This window comes from Staurois parvus, unplaced genomic scaffold (assembly GCF_062004578.1).
Source record: "Staurois parvus isolate SC_StPar_1 unplaced genomic scaffold, SC_StPar_1.0 ptg000154l, whole genome shotgun sequence".
Classification (NCBI taxonomy): domain Eukaryota; kingdom Metazoa; phylum Chordata; class Amphibia; order Anura; family Ranidae; genus Staurois; species Staurois parvus.
Window position 1 is genome coordinate 22,015,500 of NW_028317950.1, and position 23,459 is coordinate 22,038,958.

Consider the following 23,459-nt stretch of genomic DNA (forward strand, 5'->3'; position numbering starts at 1 on the left):
ACAAAGTATTCACGGTTTTTGTTGCATATTACTGTTTTCATTCCTATTTTTCATCTTAAGGCCTCATGTACACTGCTGCTTCTAAGCGTAAGTTCAGGAGCTTTTGGTGGGTTTTTTTTCTTTTTGCCAAAGCCCATGAACTCAACTCAATAAAAGCCTGTGTCCATGCTCACATAGGCTTTTACCAGAGTTTAGGGGCAGTTAACCATCCCTCTACTGAATGCAGAAGAATTGTGTTCAGGAGAGGAACTTTGTGGCCCAAAAAAATGCCAAATGCAGCAAAAACGTGTAAGCACAACTAGGTACTAGCTGCATTTAGCGCTTGGGGATTTATTCATTTTAATGTCAAATACTCTGGCCAATGAAATAAACATCTAAGTGTTTGCCATGTTTAGCCATTTTCTGCTTCCAGTAAACGTCTATGGAAGTTTCAGTGTATGTGTAACATTAAAGCAGACTCTGCAACAGAAGCACTGTCACAATTAATGCTTTCTGTATTACACTTGTATTCATGCATAAGCCTACTCCTAACATATTCCAATGTCAGTTCATCATCTGGAAGTGCATCAAGTGCTATGACAAGCATTTCATAACTTTCTTGTAAACCACAAAGTAATAGTGCTGCAACATGAACATCTTTTATTTCTTCTATATCTCTCAGATGTTCAACCATTTCAAAGGTATGCTTTATGTAATCCTGAATATCCTGGCCTTTCATTGGCTTGGTTTGCTATAGCTTTCTAATCAAATACAGTTTATTGCTCAGATTAGATTTTTTTCATTCATCTTTTGTAATCCTTCCCACATTTCTTTAGCAGTTTCACACTTACATATATGTATGATTTGGTCATCTTCTATTCTAAGAGAGATTGTGCTCTGAGCTTTCTAATCTTTCTCTAGCAACTCATCTGAAGGATGTTCTGGCCTGACTTAATTTATATATTTCCACATACCTTCTCTTATTAGCAGCATTTTCATCTTGAATTTCCAAGACTGGTAGTTCTGGTTTGTCAGATTTGCAAATGAAAGCTTTGTTGCAGCTGTGTTACTGGCCATTTTCTTTTATTCTGTTGCAGTCTTCTTTCTGTTGTTGTATCTTGCACTTATTTACTGTAGCTGGCTATCCTTGGGCTTATAACCTGTTAGAAATTCTGTATAAAGCCCTATATAACATACAGTGCACAGCAGGGGCGGACTGACCATTCAAGCTCTCGGGCACCGCCCGAGGGCCTGGACTCAGTAGGGGGCCCCATGAGATGCCCCTGGTACCTTTCATTGGCTTTTTTGGATGTGGGCGAGGACACAGGGGCCCCATGATCCCCTATTGCCCAGGGGCCCCATGAATTGTCAGTCCACCCCTGGTGCACAGTCCACATTGTTACTTCACTGTAACAAGCAAACAGGAAAGTTCTTCAGAGAAAAGACAGAGTACAGTATACCATAAATGCAGCCCCAAACCTAAATACACAGCCATCTACTGGTTGAAGAATATATTTCTACTGAAAAATGTAGTTATAGCACAAAATACATGAAGATTGTATTACAAAGAGAGGGAAGGCTGGCCTATGTAGTCTGATCCAATAGAAGAGCTGGTGTAGCTCAAATTGCTGAAAAAGTGAATGTTGGTTCTGATAGAAAGGTGTCTGAGCACACATTGCATTGCAGTTTGCTATGTATGGGGCTGTGTAGTTGCAGACCAGACAGGGTGTCCATGCTGACCCATATCCACAGCCAAAAGTGCCCACAATAGGCACAATGAGCATCAGAACTGGACCATGGAGCAATAGAAGAAGGTGGCCTGGTCTGATGAATTCAAGAATGGTTTGAGGAACACAACAAGTTGGAGGTGTTCACTCAGCCCCAAATTCTCCAGCTCTCTATCCAATCAAGCATCTGTGTGATGTGCTGAAAAAACAAGTCAGATCCATGGTGGCTCCAGTTCCCAACTTACAGATCTGCCACTAATGGCTTTGTCACCAAAAAGAAGAGAAAAAAACCCTCCTGAGCTCTAAGGACCAGATATGGTATATGTGTAAGGTTCATCATAGACCTTAGCAATCCAATGAGGCAGTGCTGTGCAGCCCCCTAAGGCCTGGGGTAGCCCAATATGGCACTAAAAAGAAAAGGGGTGCACAAGCCTTGCTCATTACCTCAATAAAAACTTTAATCACAAAATGTAGCAGATGTATTCTCACAAACAATAAATGTACCCAGGAATATCATGACGGGAAATAGTCCATGGGCTGAAATGGTGCTAGAGTCCCACAAGCAAAAGGACGCTTGACAATGGCTGACACGTTTTGATGAGCGATGAAGAGCCTGATGAAGAGGGGTTCGCTCCTCGAGCGTCCTTTTTGCTTGTGGGACTTTTGCATCATTTCAGACCATGGACTACTTCCCGTCATGATATTCCTGGGTACATTTGTTTGTGAGAATACATCTGCTACATTTTGTGAGTAAAGTTTTTATTGAGGTAATGTGCAAGGCTTGTGCACCCCTTTACTAATGACAGGTCCAGTGGAGTCCATGACTTGAGGGGTTAGGCCTGTTTTGGGGGCAGAGGAGGGACCTACTTGATGTTAGGTGGCTGGTCATAATGTTATGGCTGATCAGTGGAAATACCAGCTGCCTGGCTGCCTTTGTTTCTTCAAGAAGTTGGTCCTCTCATTGAGAACGTGTCTGCTGACTGGTGTGACTGGAGTGCGCAGGCTCCCTTGTCTGGGGTCACCGTCTCACCAGCGGAGGCAGAGCTTTACCATATCACCTAACCAGACTCTTCTAAAGGAGGGCAGTAGTTGCAGCCCCGCCCCCGCATTAGGCTCAGCCCCGCCCCCTTTATCCCCGGCACTTGTCTACCAGCTATTATATCACTGGAGGAACACGGCGCTTCCCGCGAAACAAACGTCACCAAACGGCATCGTCCGCCCCTTCTCCCTTCGCGTCAGAGAAACCGACCGATCACGCCCACTGTTCTCCCTGATTGGCTGACGTGTGCCGGTTGCGCGATGAGGTCTCCATCATGACGGCGAAGCTGATTGGCTGTACGAGCGGCTTGGGGCTGGGGCTCCGCCCGCTCTAGGTGTAGCCTGTCGCGCTCGGCGTGTGGGGGAGAGGCGGCGCGTGGCACCCCCAGCTACTCCCGCGTGTAGAGGCGCGAGCTCCGGCGGCTGGGCACACACGCCTCCTCCTGCTGTGTCCGGTCCGTGAGAAGAGAGAGAGCGCCGAGCAACCGCGTGTGTCATCCCGCTCCTTCACTGGCCATGACGGACTTCAAGCTGGGCATCGTGCGCCTCGGCCGGGTGGCTGGAAAGGTGAGCTCTGGGGCTGAAAATACAGCCGGGCACATTGTGTGTGGGGGGTCTGGGGGCTGCATGTGTCCGGCTTGGGCTCACCCTTCTGTGGGAGGGACCTGCTCTGCTCCACCCTGTGTACGGCGTGAGCGAACATGGGAGGAATTGTGTGAGGGCGAAGGGAGCCACGTGCCGGGTCTAGTTCCCCCTCATGTGTGATTTCTGCACTTCACCAGCAGGGGGAGCTCTGTACTGCCTGCACCACATCTCTGTGCTGCCACCAGAGAGCGCTCCCTCCTGTGTGCGGGGTATTGTCCTACTCTGCCATTGGAGGGAGCTCGCTCCGCTGTGCGGGGTATCGCCGTACACTGCCACCGGAGGGAGCTCGCTCCGCTGTGCGGGCTATCGGCGTACACTGCCACCGGAGGGAGCTCGCTCCGCTGTGCGGGCTATCGGCGTACACTGCCACCGGAGGGAGCTCGCTCCGCTGTGCGGGCTATCGGCGTACACTGCCACCGGAGGGAGCTCGCTCCGCTGTGCGGGGTATCGGCGTACACTGCCACCGGAGGGAGCTCGCTCCGCTGTGCGGGCTATCGGCGTACACTGCCACCGGAGGGAGCTCGCTCCGCTGTGCGGGCTATCGCCGTGCAGCCATCTAATATTGTATGTTGACACTAGAAGGAGCTCTGCTACCTGTGCAGGGTTCTTTCCACCAGGGGGAGTGTACTCCACTGTGCAGGATATCACTGTCCACCAGCGGGGCTTGCTCCTCTGTGCAGGGTATCGCCGTCCACTGCCACTGGAGGGAGCTTGCGCCTGTGTGCGGGGTATCGCCGTCCACTGCCACCGGAGGGAGCTCCCTCCTCTGTGCTGGTTGGAGGTATCGCCGTACACTGCCCCTGCAGGGAGCTTGCTCCTCTGTGCGGGGTATTGCCGTTCACTGCCACCGGAGGGAGCTCGCTCCTCTGTGCAGGTGGGAGGTATCGCCGTACACTGCCACCAAAGGGAGCTCGCTCCTCTGTGTGGGGTATCGCCGTACACTGCCACCGGAGGGAGCTCACGCCTCTGTGCTGGTGGGAGGTATCGTCGTACATTGCCACCGCAGGGAGCTCCCTCCTCTTTGCGGGGTATAGACGTGTAGCCATCTAATATTGTATGTTGCCACTAGAAGGAGCTCTGCTACCTGTGCAGGGTTCTTTCCACCAGGGGGAGTGTACTCTACTGTGCAGGATATTACTGTCCACCAGCGGGGCTCCCGCCTCTGTGCGGGGTATCGCCGTCCACTGCCACCGGAGGGAGCTCCCGCCTCTGTGCGGGGTATAGACGTGTAGCCATCTAATATTGTATGTTGCCACTAGAAGGAGCTCTGCTACCTGTGCAGGGTTCTTTCCACCAGGGGGAGTGTACTCCACTGTGCAGGATATCACTGTCCACCAGGGGGGGAGGGGAGAGATGCCTGGCAGGGGAGAATGCAGAGACCACAGAAAGGCAGAGGCACCTGGGGAGCAGAGTTCAACCAGCTCATGGGGGGCCCCTCCTCGGGCTTCCCTCCCTGCTTGGCTTGGCCAGATCACTCTTGGCCATTGGGCAGATCCGGGGCTCACTGTCAGCTCTTCCATATGCCATCCTTGCCATTTTTCCAGCCAGCCAATCGGAGAAGCCACTGTCTCCAGCTCCCTTTCTGATTGGTGGGAGATTTAAAAGGGGGTGGGAAGCCCTGGCCAATGGAGAGGGGAGTGGCTGACAGGCTGCCCACTCATCGCTTCCCCAAGCAAGGTAGGCCTGTAATAGGCGGCCAGTAGAGAAGGTGAAGAGCTCAGTGGGCGGCTGCCTGAGAAGTTGCTCACACCTGATGGCAGCGGTGGATGGGCTGGTGGGAGCCTAGGTGCTGGTACACAATTTCTGGTCACCATGGTGACCGGGCACCCGGGATTTGCTGAGCCCTGATCTAAAGGGAGCTCTGTCACCTGTGCAGGGTATCATCACTGTACTCTACCACCAGGGGGAGCTCTCCTGTGCTGGGTAAAGGCATGTCATCCCCTTATATTGAGCACTGCTACTAGAGGTGTCACCTGTTGAGGTCAGGGGGCCTTCTACATTCTCCTGACTCAGTGGCCAGGCATGGTTACCTGCACAGAGCAGACGTATGGAATAGTCTACCTCCTTTACTATGCACTGCCACCAGATGACTGCCTTCTGTATAGTACATGGAGATATCCAGTGCACCATTGTTCATTAAGTGCTGCCCGACCGCCCTATAGCAGAAGTACTGCTACAGGGCAGCAGGTATGCGAAAAATCACGTGTGTGTGTGTGTTTTATGTCAGGGTAGGAGGCACACGCACTCCCTACACGCGCTGCTATTGGCTCCTTGGCATGTCAATAACTGGCTCCCGGCCACCGATTCTCAGCCAGGACTCAGTAATTGTTGGCGGAGCTGATGGGAGAGGTGCGTATGTAAACAATACTGATCTCTCACTTCAGGAGCAGTTTGCTTTGTATTGCTGTGCACAGCAATACAAAGCAGTTTGTCTACATAGTTAGTCCTCATGCACACGGGCTGCTTTTGGTGTTTTTTTCCCTACAGCCAGTAAACTCCCCAGCATGTTATCCTATGTGTCCATGCACACAGGCTGGAATCTGCATTTTTTTGGCAGGAAAAAAACCCCAGAGCTAGTGGGTTTCTAGAGGAGATTTTTAGCTGTAAAAATGCTCTAATGCGGCAAACCGGCATTTTTGGGCTTTTTTTTTTGGGTTAAAACAAATTGCTAAAACACAGCTAAACACCAGTGCAAATTTGCTGAAAAACCTGCATTTTTAACATGATTTTACACAGCGAATGTTACCAGCATTAGTAAAACACCCAGTGTGCATGGAGCCTTAAACACACACAGCACAAAGTTAACCCTTTGATTGCCCCAGATTTTAACCCCTTCCTGCCCAGTGTCAGTCAGGGGTGTGGAAATTTTTGAAAAACGACTCGTCCAGGAACTAAATCGGTGTCCCAATCTACTTGTCCTGTTAAAAAAAAAAAAAAAAATAACAAAATTTTAACCAAAACCGTATTTAACCTCCCTAGCGGTCTGATTATGTCCATATTTCTGTGCTCAAAGCGGTACATTTTTTTGCATGGAAATATGTATTTTTTTTATTGTAGGCCTGTAATTTTTAGGAATAACTCACTGAAATCTGTCCGAACAAGAGTCTAGTAAACATCCCGGGTATGATAAAACTTGAAACACGAAATCATAAATTATAATTTAATAAATAATCATAAAAAATAATATAATAATAATAAATTTAATTCAATAATATAATCAAACCAAAAACACTGAAATTTTAAATTGAGAGCAAAGTTCGCACATCACTGAGCAAAGTCGCAATATCGTTTTCAGTGTGTGATGACTAATTTCCCCACGAATCATTATCACTCAATTCTGCAAGTAGTTCTGATTTACTATCGCTGTTCTCTAGTTGGTCTAAAACCGCATTTGACCTAAAGGGACACTTTTTGGACGCCATGGACTTTTCTCAGTTTCAAGGCAGAAAGAACAGTAAAAATGCAGGCAGGGTACAAGACAAAGCACTCGGGACAAAATGTATGTGAGATGGTTTGATACAGTAATGTTTTACTATGTGATTTTAGTGAATGTCACTTTTTGTAATTTTCAAATTTCCCGCCGTTCTGTCCCCCGTACATACCGACGCTCGCAGAGGACGGAACCCAGATGACAGATGCCGGTATCCGACGGATTACATTGCCGGGGACACTGCAGGAGGGACATCGCGGGAGCGCAGGACAAGGTAAGTGATCGAGGGATCGCGGAGCAGCGCTGCATGGTAAGCCCGAGTGTAGCTCGGGGTTACCGCTTGTGGTACTGAAACTTTACCCCGAGCTACACTCGGGAATACCGCCAGGGAGGTTAACCAATTCAATACCGGGCAATTTTACACCTTCCTGCCCAGGCCAGTTTTCAGATTTCAGCGCTCTCACACTTTGAATGACAATTGCGCGGTCATACAACATTGTACCCAAACTAAAATTTTATCTTTTTCTTCACACAACTAGAGCTTTCTTTTGGTGGTATTTAATCACTGCTGGGGTTTTTATTTTTTGCTAAATTAACAAAAGAAGACCAAAAATTTTGAGAAAAACACACATTTTTCTTTGTTTCTGTTATAAAAGTTTGCAAATAAATAATCGTTCTTCATAAATTTAGGCCGAGATGTATTCTACTACATGTCTTTGGTGAAAATAACCCAAATTAGGATGTATTTTTTAGTTTGTAGGAAAGTTATAGCGTTCACAAACTATGGTATAGATCTGAATATTGATCAATTCTGAAGTACTGACGGCCAATCAAATTTCTTGAGGTCCAAGAATGTCAGAATAGTACAGATATCCCCCAAATGACCCCTTTTTGCAGAGTGGACAGTCCAACGTACTTCATAAGAGGCATGGCGAGTTTTTTGAAGTTGTATTTTTTTTTGTTATTTTTCGGAAAATGAAAAAATTAAAAAAATTAGTTTCACAATTTTTTTTTTTTTTTTACATATTGTCACCAGTGCAGTACAGCGTCATCATATAACTGGCATGGCAGTGATCAGGGACACTGACTGGTGACAGTATGGAAGAAAAAAAAATTTTTTTTTTTTTTTTTTATTACATTTTTTTAAGATTTTTTTTTTTCCCATATTTCACTATGACCAAAGTAGTACAATGTTACCATAGTAACATTGTACTACTTTGGGGAAGTGATCAGTATTTTTTTTTTTTTACACAATCTGCTTAAAGCAAAGAATTACTTTGCTATAAGCAAGCATTTGCCCGAATGACATCGATTCATTCAGTTTTGTTTTTTTTTTTTTGTGCTTAGCTGTGATTTGGCCACAGCTAATCACATGACATGTGCATGTGATTAGCTGTGACCATTCACAGCTAGACACTAGTATACAATGGATGGCAGGAATGAGGCCATCCATTGTATACAACTGTCATGTGACCTGCTGTGATTGGTCACAGCAGGTCACATGGTACTGGCAACGGGGGCCAATTCTCAGATCTGTCATCGGCTGTTTCCGAGGTACACGGCCGGTGACAGATCGCGCCGCTGTGCGGCTCTGCAGGAGCGCAATCTGCGCATGTGCGGGAGGACGCCATATGGCGTCCACCCGCAACGCTGATGACATTTGCCGGACGCCATTCGGCCATAGGGCGGGCGGCAAATGGTTAAATCTACTTTAAGGAACGTCTGGGGCTTTTAAAAACAAAAGGGCTGTATGGCGATTTTAACATTTTTAACATTGCACTGTTTATCTCCTCCTCCCCTCTCTGCCTGTCTCCAACACTAACAGGGAGGGGAGAGACCTTGCACGGCAATGAGCACCGACTGGGTGCTTGTCAAGAAAGGGGAGTGTCTGGCTTATCTTTTATCCCTTTTGTTGCAAGAGCCGTTTTTGCACATGTTAAAAAAAATTAAGGCCTGAAGATTACACAAAACCCCCAAACATATTTTTTTCTGAAATCAGAGATCCTATAGAGTAAAAAAGCGGTAGTTCCAATTTTTTTTGTCACACGATATTATCACAAAGGTCTAACAAATGCAAAATTTCAGTACAAAATACAAGTACATTTTAGGGTACAAAAAGCAATAAGTTATCCAATTTTTTTGTAAAATATAAAAGATGAGGTTGTATTGAGTAAATAGATATCCAACATGTCAAACCTTAAATTTGCACGCGCTTGTAAAATGGCAACAAATTTCAGTACCTTATATTTTCTATAGGTGACGCTTTTAAGCCCCTTATATTCATCAGTTTAGCATTACGGAGGTCTGTTGTTAGAATTATTGCTCTCACTCTGGTGTGTGTGATACGTTACATATCGCAGTAATCGACACTTTAATGCGTAAGCTCCCCAGTGCGTGCTTTTGTTTGTATGTGCATACATATGTGGGAGGTCTTGAATAAAAAAAAACTTTTTGGGGGGGGTTTAAATGCTTAGGTGTAACTTTAATTTTTTTAAAAATAAAAAAATTTTTACTTTTTTTTTTATCACATAAGGGACTTTTTAAAAAGTCCCCTATGTGATTTTTTGTTTTTTTTTTTTTTTGTTTTTTTTAATTGTCAGCCTTTTTTGTTTTATAGGGCAAAAAATAAAAATTGCAGAGGTGATCAAATACCACCAAAAGAAAGCTCTATTTGTGGGGGGGAAAAGGACATTTCATTTATGTACAACGCTGCATGACCGTGCAATTGTCAGTTATAGTATCGCAGTGCTGTATCGCAAAAAGTGGCCTGGTCAGGAAGGGGGGTGAATCCTCTGGAGGGTAAGTGGTTAACATGACCTCTAATACCCACGAAAAGAGGCTTTGTGTGACAGATGTGATATCTGCTGCTTGTTCTGTTTACCAACATATGACCATGCCAAGCCTATAGTGTACATGACCATGGGGATTGGAGGGGTTTGATACGTTTTACATTTGTGGCTATAAGATCTAATATTACCAGGCAATGCTGCCAGAGGGCACAGGGCTAATGTCAATGATTTGTAGCCTACCATGGGTGGCTACACTTTCATTTGTGATCTCATGTATTTATCCCAAGCCACCACCAGGTGGAACTCTGCCCCGTGTGCTGTCAGGCGGCCATGCGGGGTCACTTCATACTGTCCTCTATTGGCGGATGCTCTGTCATATCATACGCTGGTGTGAGCTACAGTGCTCTGCCAGTTAGGGAATGTCTGGTCTTTATTCTAGTCACTGTCACACAGTCTCATTTATCATAGTGTCAGAAATATGAATTGTATTTCCCCCCGCCCCCCATCCATTCTTTTAGATTGAAGTCTGCACTGACAAACAATAAATGGAAAATGAATTGTGGACCTTGTAGCTCTGGCACAGTGCACATTCTGTTTTGGATACTAAGGCTCTCCCCATACACATTACAACCTGATTGTACAATCTTCTTTCGATCTACCAACAAATATGGAGTGCAAGAGCCTGCCTGATTTTGGTACACATTGATTGTGTTGAATAGTTTGTTTCTCTGTTTAGAGGCATTGTAATGATTTCTGCTTAATTGCCATTTCCTAATTCAGGTGAACTGCTTGAGAGATGCATCCGTAGTTCAACTAGTTCAACTCTTTGGACAGACTACATACATCCAAAGAGTGAGGGGTTAAAAGAGCAGTGTGGCCACAGATTTTTTTGGCAACACTTTTCTTGTGGCTCACAGGACTGCACTGCGTTTTTCAGAATCAACTAGCAGTGGGCTAAAGGTCCACATTGTCAGGATCCACCCAGCTGCCTGATTGACAGCTTGTTTCAACCCTTAGTGCATGGCTGATAGCTGAAGTCAGCTGCACCTACTGCCTCCTCAATGAGTGCAGTCATTGCTCTCCACTCAGACAAGACTGACAACTGACCAATCAGCAATTAAATTGCTCAGCTCGGTCTTCGAACCAGCAGGGAACAATGACATTGAGGTGACTGCGTTCTCATGAATTTTGCATAGCTGGTTTATATAAAAATGTTGGTAAGTTTGTTGAAGTCCTAATTGCATCTGCTGAGGGTACATATCCAATGGGGCCCCAAATAGCAATAACCCCTAAGGCTAGGTTCATACGCCTTCCCACACTAAAAACGTAATGCAGTTTAGGAGATGTGTGGGAGTACCATTAATCCTAATGGCACCCCCACGCACTGGCAACTGCAGTGCACTGTGCGGGTTTCTTTCAGTCTGTGCTTTTTAAAAAGGTACAAGGACTGTTTTGGTGGGTGCAGCAGCCCATTCTCTTTTGGAATAATTAAGTATTCTGATTTATTCAAGCAAACGCAACTGTAGAAAAACCGCTTAGATGTGAACCTAACAGGGGGTCTAACTTTTCTATCCAAAGCAAAAAATAAAGTATAGGTACACTTTAGTAAATGTAAAAAGAGCATTGTATATAGGAAAATAATGCTGCGAGATCTTGTTTGGGATTGTACAAGATCTATAAAATGTTCAGAGGCTGGGTGTGTCTCCACCCAATCTTTAGTGATCCCAGCACTGTTCTCAAGCTTTCAATCCATATTTATTGTTTATGTTTTTCAGGGACCTTGTGAGTTCCAAGTCCATATAGTTCATTAATTTTTAATCTTGAATACTTTGGTATTTACAGTGTGTTTTTGTGTTTTAAATGTGGGTAAGCCTTTTACAATTTCATTGATGTTTGTCTAGTGACAACCTCCACTATCACCTTTCCCCTTAATTGGTTTGAGGCTTCCCTTCCCATTCTTATTCCTGCTCACCTGACTGACAGATTGACCATAGACGTGTCTGTTCAGATACACTGTCAGTTTTCTCCTGACACTGCAGGAAATGCTGTGTTTGGGTTTTTTTTTTCCCTACTTATTGAAAGCGTTATTACTACTGCTAAGTTTAAAGGCTTGATTTATTCAATGACAGTTGTTTTTGTTTTGTTTTTTAGATCAAGTATACACTAATTGATGAGCAAGACATCCCTCTTGTGGACAGCTATTCATTTGAAGTAAGTCTTTTCAGGACATTTAAATCAGTCCACCCAGAACAGATTTTCCAGTTCTTGGTAGATGGTGACATGTTCTTCAACCTAATAAATTCATATATCCCTCAAGGACAATGGTGGTGAGATCTCTGCACCTAATTTCCCAGGTCTTCCCACCTAGCGAAGTTGGTTTGAGGAGCTCCCACTATTGGTATTGGAATATTAACTTAAAGCGGAACTTCGCTCTCTCAATCAACACTGCATACACTAAATCCTTATGCTTCTAGCAATAATAGATAGGAAGGTATAGTATATTTACTTGTTTTTAAACTTTTTTTTTTTTTTTTTTTACATTTCTTCAGTTCCTGGTTTCCAGGCCTAGGCAAATGATGTCATACATTCCAGGAGTCTTGAGGAGGAGCTTTCCCAGCAAAGCTCACCCTCCTCTCTGCATGCCTGAGCTAAGAGCAGGTGGGCTCCAGGAAGTAATTGCTACATCAGTCATCTGCCCTTACTCAAGTTGGCCATGGTCAGAAATGCTTGGAGGTTTTTTTTTGTTTTTTTTTCACAGTGATTTCTCAACAAAATAAAGCATAGAGATATGAATGGATGGGCACGTTTTGCTTTGAATTAAATAGCATCGTTGGTATTTAGTGCTCAGATGCAGTGAAGTTCCACTTTAAATACAATGTAGTATGTGAAATAGGAGCCCAAATTGTAGTAGGTAAAGCAATACTCCAAGGTGATCAGGTACAGAGTTGGCAACTGTAGCATCAGAAGGTTGTTGTTGGAGTCCACAAAAAACTTAAACAAGTAGGTAATACAGTTTAATAAAACTGAAATATTTTTGGGTGGAAAGGGTCTTCAAAGCAAATTGGTCCATTTTGCCTTTTCTTAAAGTGACCCTGATGCTAGCCAAAAAGCAATTGACATACAGGCAGCCTGTAAAAGATGATTGCAAATACGTACCAGAAAGTGATGATTCAAATCTTTGCTCTCTTCTAGAGTTATGGTTGCCGGTATCCAGGTGCATCAGATACTGCATCTCTTTTCTGTGGTGTTCACCCTCTAGCTGGTCATCACTTCTAGTGATGTTTCAGGTGGATTCACAGTGGGGACATGGCATATGATATACCTGGAAGTGTTTTGATATGAGCCGTGACTGTAGATCTGCAAGAGGTCAAAAATTAGACTTCATGCCAGTCTGCATGCTTAAATGATCCAATTTTCCACGCAGGCTTTCGTTTGAAGTGTAGCAGTGGTGAGGATTTGTGCAGTTGTGGTGCAGTGACTGACGAGACTTCTGGTGGGCTGCGGTACGTTGCATAAGAAAGCAGCATGTTTGGGCAATGCACTGCAGCCCACCTGAAGGCAGTAATTTGGTGTGAATAGGACAAATAGAAAAACATTTCTTATGTGACCTGTGTCGATTAGCTTCAGAAAAACCCAGGTCACTGTATATGGTGTGAACGAGCCCTAAATACGGTTTGAACAGGTTTCCATATACATTTTAACATATCTGAGTGTGTTAAATCTTAAAGGGACCCTGTAACTATAATTAAAATTAAATGCAAGCACAACGTTATAGTCCAGCCAGTGGTGTCTCTCTGGTGGTGCTGTGGGTACTGCTGCTATCCAAAACTTCAGTTGTATTGGATAGCATATGATTTCTCCCTCTGGTGTAAAGGGATCTTGGCATGGTAATGCATGAAGTGGAAGGAAGGAGGTGGTGGTAACTGTTTCCCATGAAAGTGTGACAACAGTTGTACTTCTGCAGGTTAGGCTCCTCCCTTCTCTTGATCTAGATGACTGTCTCACTTTTACCAAGCAGTTGAATTAGTGGCTAACTTATACCCTTCTGTTTCAGGCTCGAATGGAAGTGGATGCTGATGGCAATGGGGCTAAGATATATGCCTATGCATTTGACAAGTGCAAAGGAAGGGGTTCTGGGTGCCCGCTTCAAGAGTTGCTGTGGTATGTATTGAACTATGCAGCAGGGTTCATAGTAAAAGCAGGTTCTGTAGTTAACAAATGAAATTTCATTTTATGCTTGTTTACATTGCTTTTAAAGTGGATGTAAAGGCTCAAGGTTTTTTATCTTCATACATTCTGTACATGAAGTTAAAAAAACCTGTGTGCAGCAGTGCCCCCAGCCCCCTAAATACTTATCTGAGCCCCATCACGATCCAGCGATGTGCACGACCAGCCTCAGCTGTCCCGGGTCTCTGGCTGTCCATTGGCTGAGATAGCAAGTGGGAGCCATTGGCTCCTGCTGCTGTTAGTCAACCAATAAGGGGAGCGGGGTCAAGCCACGGTTCCCTGTGTGAATGGACACATTCTGCTTGCTGTGGGGGCACCCAACAGGAGGGAGGGGCCAGGAGAGCCTGCGGGGGACCAGAGGAGAAGATGATGATCCAGGCTGCTCTGCAAAACCACTGCACACGATAGGTAAGTATAACATTATTTTCCAAATCGCATTAACTTTTCTTCATAACATTAGCAAGCTGGCAGAAAAATACTGCCAAAACAATGTATGTTACTTTGTTTACTGCTGGTGTCACTTTTTCTGCGCATGGACTTTGCAAAAGAGGCTGCACCGGTCAGCACAACACCAATTTACTTTCAGGGAACATTGTTGGAGCATTTGCATATTGTGTGAAAAAACAAAAAATTTCTGAAGGGGCTGAGGGAATCAGGAAAATCATGTCATGCTGTAGAAGTATTCTAGTCCTGTAGAGAAAATAGAGTAAATCCACCTATGTGATGCATATACAATATATTTTTATGGTCTCTCAGTGAGCTGATAATTTGAGGGTTGTATTCTTTTATGTAAAGCCAAAACTTTTTTTGAAAATTAAGTGTTGTGAGCACTTAAGGAGAAGTGTAGCCAAAGCTCTTTTGCTATACTTCTTCTGAGGATCACAGGAGTGCCATTTGTCCTGCACTCGTGTGACTGGTTTTCAGTGGACTGCGGGCTAAAGCCTATTCTCGGCTGACCTCACTCTGCCAGTACAGGCTCAGGAAAGATCCAGACTTTACATTCGGGATCCACCCAAATGTCTGGACCAACAGTCGACTCAGCATCTTAGTGAGACGCTAAACTCAACACCTAACATTACTGTAAGTGAACCCAAACTTGCTCTTTTGTTCATTGAAGGACACAGCCATGCTTTGTGATTTAATGAAAAGTGAATGCTTGTGAGCCACTATGGCGATATTAATACAAAACAATATAAATTAACTATTGTGAATGTGATGGTGCATCAACACTAATACACATATTCATAAACTGTGTTGCAAAAGCAAAAAATAAGTAATTATAGTGTGTCATGCTCCACCTAAAAAATCATGTGTTTATAATGTGATAAATCCCCTATTACTAATCAATCCTCCTCCACAATATACAACCTTACTCAAACCTAATATAAATGTAAAGAAAATGATCAAAAATCACTCTGATGAATCAATAAATATAAACACCTGTGTGCTATAATACATCAAAAAAGAAAATTAATAAAGGGTAGTTATAATAAATGCAATCTGTAAAACTGTCTAAATAATACTGGAACTCTGGAAAAAATATATAAAGTGATCACATAAACGTAATATCAAAAATGAATATATAATACCAGTGAAAAAAAATATATAAATGTGAATCGGTGACAAAAAGAATATATGAAAAAATGAATAAGTAATGTGAAACAAAAATGAATAAAATATATAGTCCTTGTAATCTTGCTGTGCTGGAAAATATATATGCTCCCCTCACTATATAGCCCAACATTTAAGCAAGGCTATATGAACTTTTGTCCTTAACTGGATGAGATATGGGTATCCAAATTGTAATCCTGTATGTTAATAATGATGAATGGACTGTGATGATGTTCTCCTTCCACTGGAGGTCTCCTGATCTTCCTTCTGGACTGTGAATGTGGGATGGATGGATGTGGATTTCTCCCCTTGTCCTGCAGGGTTCTGTCTCCTATTTCCTTCTCTCCCCTTTTTTTCCTCCAGTTAGTGCATGAAAAAGAAGAGTTTCCACATAGCCTTATCCTTTTGTGTAAAATTTTATTGTATACAACACAATGCGCACTCACGTGGAAATTGAAAGGTATATAGCGTTTTTGTAATAGGCTATGCCTCTGTGTGTGCATGTGCACACTAACCATACTCTCCGTTCTCTGGCTAGGTTGTCGTTGTGACGTCAGAGCCCCTCCCCTACGTGTTGCGCCACAGGGTCACGTGGCATTGAATCCCTCTGAGGAAGCCACGTGACACTGGCGTAACGCGTAGGGGAGGGGCTCTGACGTCACGACGCCAACCTAGCCAGAGAACGGCGAGTACTGTTAGGCTATGCCTCAGCGTGTGCACGTGCACACTAACAGTACTCGACGTTCTCTGGCTAGGTTGGCGTCATGACGTCAGAGCCCCTCCCCTACGCGGTGCGCCACAGTGTTACGTGGCTTCCTCAGGGGGATTCAATGCCACGTGACCCTGTGGCGCAACACGTAGGGGAGGGGCTCTGACGTCATGACGCCAACCTAGCCAGAGAAAGGAGAGTACGGTTAGTGTGCACGTGCACACACTAAGGCATAGCCTATTACAAAAACGCTATATACCTTTCAATTTCCATGTGAGTGTGCATTGTGTTGTATACAATAACATTTTACACAAGGATAAGGCTATGTGGAAACTCCTTTTTCATGCACTAACTGGAGGAAAAAAAGGGGAGAGGAGGAAATAGGAGATAGACCAATGCAGGACAAGGGGAGAAATCCACATCCATCCATCCCACATTCACAGTCCAGAAGGGAGATCAGGAGACCTCCAGTGGAAGGAGAACATCATCACAGTCCATTCATCGTTATTCACATACAGGATTACAATTTGGATACCCATATCTCGTCCAGTTAAGGACAAAAGTTCATATAGCCTTGCTTAATTGTTGGGCTATATAGTGAGGTGAGCGTATATATTTTCCAGCACAGCAAGATCACAAGGACTATACAGTTAGGCCATAAATATTGGGACATTGACACAATTCTAAAATTTTGGGCTCTATATACCACCACAATGGATTTGAAATGAAACGAACAAGATGTGCTTTAACTGCAGACTGTCGGCTTTAATTTGAGGGTATTTACATCCAAATCAGGTGAACGGTGTATGAATTTCAACAGTTTGCATATGTGCCTCCCACTTGTTAAGGGACCAAAAGTAATGGGACAATTGGCTTCTCAGCTGTTCCATGGCCAGGTGTGTGTTATTCCCTCATTATCCCAATTACAATGAGCAGATAAAAGGTCCAGAGTTCATTTCAAGTGTCATATTTGCATTTGGAATCTGTTGCTGTCAACTCTCAAGATGAGATCCAAAGAGCTGTCACTATCAGTGAAGCAAACCATCATTAGGCTGAAAAAACAAAACAAACCCATCAGAGAGATGGCAAAAACATTAGGCGTGGCCAAAACAACTGTTTGGAACATTCTTAAATAGAAAACGCACAGGTGAGCTCAGCAACACCAAAAGACCCGGAAGACCACGGAAAACAACTGTGGTGGATGACCGAAGAATTCTTTCCCTGGTGAAGAAAACACCCTTCACAACAGTTGGCCAGATCAAGAACACTCTCCAGGAGGTAGGTGTATGTGTGTCAAAGTCAACAATCAAGAGAAGACTTCACCAGAGTGAATACAGAGGGTTCACCACAAGATGTAAACCATTGGTGAGCCTCAAAAACAGGAAGGCCAGATTAGAGTTTGCCAAACGACATCTAAAAAAGCCTTCACAGTTCTGGAACAACATCCTATGGACAGATGAGACCAAGATCAACTTGTACCAGAGTGATGGGAAGAGAAGAGTATGGAGAAGGAAAGGAACTGCTCATGATCCTAAGCATACCACCTCATCAGTGAAGCATGGTGGTGGTAGTGTCATGGCGTGGGCATGTATGGCTGCCAATGGAACTGGTTCTCTTGTATTTATTGATGATGTGACTGCTGACAAAAGCAGCAGGATGAATTCTGAAGTGTTTGTTTTATGTCCCCAACCTACAAGATCAGGGTGCTAGGTGCAACTATGCTAAAAGCACGCCCATAGAGCAGCCCTCTGGAGGTGGCCAAACCAAAACCCCCACCCCCATCTTCAGGATGTGTGTTGAGATTTTTATTTTTTTGCATCCTCTTCAGGAGTAGGTTGCACTATTTATTTTCCTCCCTTTTTTTTTTTTATCTTGGATTTTTGTTGATGGTTTTTGTCTATCAACTGCGGTGCTGAATAACAGAGTGGATACTCTGGATTTGAGTAGTCCCTCCCAGCACTGCCATTGAGTGCATGTCCCTCCCCACTATAGGGGATTGGATGCAACCTCCCTAGCTTGTATGAATGAGTGTGGTGTCAGTATTGGAGGCAGGATTAAATATCACCCTTTCAAAATAACCAAAACCCTCACTTAAAACAGGCTTGTGCCTACCTTCTCCAAATTCTGTGGTTTTCCTAATCTTTAGGTTCTCTGCAACTTTTTTTTTTTTTGATTTGTATAGCGGAAGACTAACATTCTATGTTTGTAACACTGTTTTCCAGGCAAAAGCACAAAGGTGGCATTGCTCCCGGATTCCAGGTGCTACATTTAAATGGTATTACGGTTGATAACAGATTGGACAATCTACAAGTGGTTCCACGGGGCTGGAAACCTGCATTAGAGGAGGTGTCCAGCAAGCAAAGGTAAAGAAAAGACATAATTCTGGCTGCCCTAAAATCCATTTTCAAGGTTTCGGAGTTCTATAATTTTACTGTGCTGCATTAAAAAGGCCCTTTTGGGTGCTGAAAATGGAACATGGCTAGGATGGAGGGCAGGCTGGCATCTCATGTACATTTTCTTGTATTATAGGGAACAGTCTCTCTACTGGCTGGCTATACAACAGCTTCCCACAGACCCCATAGAAGATTTGTTTCCACTGCTGAATGTCACCCGTTGTTACAACGCTAATGGAGAAGTGGTACGGGAGGAGGAGAACTCCTGCACATATTATGAGTGTCATTATCCTCCTTGCACCATGATGGAGAAACAGGTATGGGCCATCTGAATGATCAGCTAGCAGCTTTTTTTCATTTATACAGTTCGGTTTACTTGCTGGTGTCTGAAAACAAACATTTGTTGATAACATCAAATAGTGCTTCAGTTCTATATTGTACTTGACTTTTTATTTCCTTATTCCTTCTACACCCTTAATCATGGCTTTAACCACTTGCCCTCCAGAGGATCTACCCCCCCTTCCTGACCAGGCAATTTTTCTTGCATACGGTGGTGTGTTACTTTAACTGACAATTGCGCGGTCATGCAATGCTGTACAAATTAAATTTTATCTTTTTTTTTTTTTTTTCCCACAAATGGCATTCTTTCGGTGGTATTTGATCGCCTGTGCAGCTTTTATGCTTTGCACTATAAGCAAAAAAGGACTGACCATTTTAAGAAACATTTTTTTTTTTTTTCTATAAAACATATCCAGTAAAAAATGTAAATCAAATTTTGTCATAAATTTAGGCCAAAATGTATTCTGCTACATGTCTTTGCTAGAAAAAAAACTCAACATGTGTAAATTGGTTTACGTGAAAGTTACAGCGTCTACAAAGATAGATAGATATATGCGACTTATAGGACTACTGCGGGCATTCTGGGATAACAGTGGCAGTTAGTTCCCACCCAGTATCGGTGACACTAATAGTGATCAGTGCTAATAAAAAGCACTGACACTGGGCAGGAAGGGGTTAACATCTGGGGCGATCAAGCGGTTAACTGTGTGCTTTTTTACTGTATGTGCTGTGTGTTTTACTAGGGAAACATGCTGCTGTGTAATACACAGCAGGATGTTATTGCTGGCAGGAGAGAGACCTGTGCTTAGATCGCTGGGTACCGACAGGGAATCACGTGTGTGTATATATGTATATGTGTGTACGTTTGTATGTATATATAATATACACGCACGTGATTTTTCGCTGCCCTGTAGCAGTATTGCTGCTATAGGGCGGAGGGCAACTGGTTAAAGTTGACCCTCGTTCAGGTAAGCATTGCACTGTACAATATTTTATATATAATGGTGCAGCGCAAACAGAGCCAGCAACTTGTCACCAGACGGAAAGTTAACCCCTTTACTTCCCTCATGGGAGCATTCATGAATCCTGCTCCCAAGGTCATCTGTCTTATTTCTATAGATTGAACTTGTAAGAGGCAGAACTTTTGAGGCACCACAGTGACTGTATTTAATCTTCATGTAAACATAATATTTTTATATAAATTAAAAAATGTGTTGTACATGAAACGTTTCTTTAACCACTTCCCGTCCGACCCATGTACATAAACAGCCGGACGGGAGCCTGCATTCACATGTGTGCGCTCCCTGGGAGTGCGTGGGACCACGATCCGGTGCCCGCTGTGTCCTCCAGAACACCGATCGCTGTACGAGACCTCTGTGTGATGTCCTGGTTCATGTGATCACTGATTGGCCAATCCGTGATCATGTTCACCGTGGAACCGTGATATGAATAGTAGTAAACAAGATGTCACTTCCTGATGCTGCTTACTACTTGTGAAATCTGTGAATGAAGACAGAGGTCACATGGTACAAGGCTATTCACAACAGCCTTGTATCATGTGACAAGCTGTGACCAATCACGGCTCTCACGGTATTTTTCAGTGGCTACAAGAATGCAGTCAGAGGAGGAGAAATAATACTTTTACAGCCTTTATGGGTGTAAAAGCAGTCTGTAAAAAAAAAAAAAAATTTCACCCCCAAGTAGTACAGTGTCACTATGGTGACACTGTACTGCTGGGTGACAGTATGTTAAAAAAAACATAAATATAAAATAAAAATTTAGAAAAATTATAATTTTTGGTTATAAACTAATTGGGAGGGGGGGGGGTTCTCTCTAAAAATAACTGAATTAATTTTGGCCAAGATTTATGAAAGATTATTTGCAAAATTTTATTTAAAAAAAAAACTTTTTCATTTATATAGCAAAAAAAATAAAAATCCCAATGGTGAATACCACCAAAATTTTTATGTCTCAAAAAAAGCTAAAAAATTCATATGGGTACAGTGTTGCATGACCACGCAATTATTGTTTAAAGTGTGATCGCACTGAAAGCTGAAAATTGGCCTGGTCAGGAAGGGGTGAAAGTGTCTCCAGCAGGAAAATGGTTAATTTTTGGTAATGGCCATAACTTTTTTTTTTTTTTTTCCTTAGTTGCGTGAATTTAACATATGCGGTAGATGTCAACTAGCAAGATACTGCGGTACCCAGTGTCAACAGAAGGACTGGCCTGCCCACAAAAAACACTGTTCAGAAAAAGTGCGAATTTCTCAATGTGAGCCAGAACCAGAGCGGTGACCCCAGCCATGTCACTCTGTTTGAGGGGTGAACAGGATGTGTTCTGCATACTCACAAGTGACTGGTCAGTGATGCCAGAGGCACTGAAGAAAATCCTGTGATGCTTGAGCTGATGTAGGGCTGTGATGGACAATGCCGCCTTGAACTGGCTATTTTGGACTATGCCGCCTGGAACTGTGACGACTGAAGGAGTGGGGTGTTCCATTCCAGTATTAGCATTTGTCTCACAGACTACTGTGAAAGCTCCTACCAGGAGCTTGTAATTTATGTTGTTAGTAAAAGTTCATGTACAGTTTTTGTTTTTTTTTTGTTTGTTTTTTTAATGGTTGAGGCTACAAACAGTTGATCCCAGTTTCTAGAGTGTAAACTCTTAGCTCAATGTTCAGCTGTCCTTTCCAGATATTATTTGCATTAATGTTTTCACAGCAAAAATGCAGAATGCCTTTTGGATATACAGTCTGGTCTACTGGGATAATATAATGTTATGCATGGAAATGTTCTAAAAATTAAAAAAAAAAATGTAAATGTTGTTAGTGTGTTTAGTTTTAAAGGATTTCTGGAAGGCCACCATGACTTTCTTCCTCAAAATACTAAATGCCTAATACCTAGGTGGGTGGGATTTCACTGCTTTGACTCACTGTCCTGGAACCAGTAGCCTAAAACCGAAGTTGCAACTTATGATCTGCTTACATGTTCCACAACGGAGAGCACTGAGGCAAGAGGATCGGCTTGATAGTCTGGCAGCTCCTTGGGTTTACATAAAACAGGACATCTTGGTATTGTTTGTTTTATGTAGAGAATCTTGGAAATGTATGGAAAGGGTACCCATCGGAAAGTCTGCAATGGTCCTGCTTTCACTTTATTCCTAATCTTTCATGATGGCATTCTCCCAACTTGATTTTCTCTGTTCAGTGTACTGTCGGAATTTTTACGAACAGGCTGATCTTTGGAGAGTGGATTAACCGCTTAAGGACCACCCTATAGCAGATATACGGTTACAGGGCGGCACCTGTGCACAGAATCGCGTGTGTAGATATATAGATAATGTATGTGCGTGCCATTTTGCATTTCTGGGTAGGGGGCACACGCCCTACCCACGTTGCCATTCACGGCCATGGATGTCAATCACCGGGTCCCAGCCGGTATTTACCCACCGGCGCCCGGTGATTACTGACAATCTCTGACTGGGAGGAAGATTGTTTGTAAACAAAACAGTCTTCCTCCCTGTCAGCTCGAGCACACTGCTCGGGATGGCTGTGCACAGTGAAGAACACACCTCCCGCCCCCTAGTAAAACACTCCCAGCACACCGTTAACCCTTTGATCGCCCCTCACATTAGCCCCTTCCTGCCCAGTGCCATTAGTACAGTGTCTGTGTTTTTTTTTTTTTTTTTTTTTTTTTTTTTTGCACTGATCACTGTATTGGTGTCAGTGACACCAGGTTAGTTCCCCCCAGTGTCAGAATGCCTGACACAGTCCCGCTAAAAGTCGTTGATCATCGCCATTACTAGTAGAAGAAAAAATATTAAACCGCCATTTGTAAACGCTATAACGTTCATATAAACCAATTCATTTACGTGTATTGGGATTTTTTTTTTTTTTTAAGAAAATTTTACTAGACATGTTTTAATAGCAAAAAGTCCAAAATATTTTTGTTCTCAAAATTCTCAGTCTTTTTTTGCTTACCACTGAAAGCTCAATTCATGGGAAAAAGACATAAACTTCATTTGGGTGCAGCGTTGCATGACTGCGCAATTGTCAGTTTAACGCAGTGTCATAATGCAAAAAAATGGCCTGGTCATGAGGGGGGGTAAATCTTCAGGAGGGCAAGTGGTTAAACGACAAAATTCACATAGCAAAAACTGTTTACGTTTTAGGCCCTAACCCTATACTGATACTATACAAATCCGCTTTTTGTTTTTCTAGAAAACTACTTGGAACCCCCAAATATGGTTGTGTTTTTGTTTTTTTGTTTTTTTTTTGTTTTTTTTAAGCAAAGGCCCTAGAGAATAAAATGGTAGGTATTTGTAATGTTATGTCACATGGTATTTGAGTAGCAGGTTTTAACTAAATTTAAAAAAAATTTAATGCAAAAAAACACAATATAATACACAGTTGTTTGGTAAAATATTAGATGTTATGCTGAGTAATTGGATACCTAAAATGTCACTCTTTAAAATTTCACACACTTGTGGAATGGCGACAATTTACGTATTTTAGTATATTTTAGTATTTAAAATCTCCATTGATGACGCGTTAAGTCTTTACAGGTTACCAG

The 23,459-nt window shown here is 43.3% G+C and overlaps 1 protein-coding gene across 2 annotated transcripts; it reads left to right on the forward strand.

Moving 5' to 3' along the window:
* The first annotated feature begins 3,060 nt into the window (after positions 1–3,060).
* ZMYND19 (zinc finger MYND-type containing 19) lies at positions 3,061–21,707 on the forward strand. 2 transcript variants are annotated; one of them, XM_089675213.1, is made up of 6 exons: positions 3,061–3,311; positions 11,760–11,819; positions 13,663–13,769; positions 18,378–18,518; positions 18,685–18,865; positions 21,039–21,707. In XM_089675213.1, the coding sequence occupies exons 1-6, from the start codon at positions 3,261–3,263 to the stop codon at positions 21,180–21,182; spliced, it is 684 nt and encodes a 227-aa protein (XP_089531339.1). In that variant the 5' UTR covers positions 3,061–3,260; the 3' UTR covers positions 21,183–21,707. The 2 variants fall into 2 exon arrangements, with proteins under 2 accessions (XP_089531339.1, XP_089531340.1); XM_089675214.1 differs by lacking the exons at positions 3,061–3,311; positions 11,760–11,819 and adding an exon at positions 11,936–12,099.
* The last annotated feature ends 1,752 nt before the right edge of the window (positions 21,708–23,459 follow it).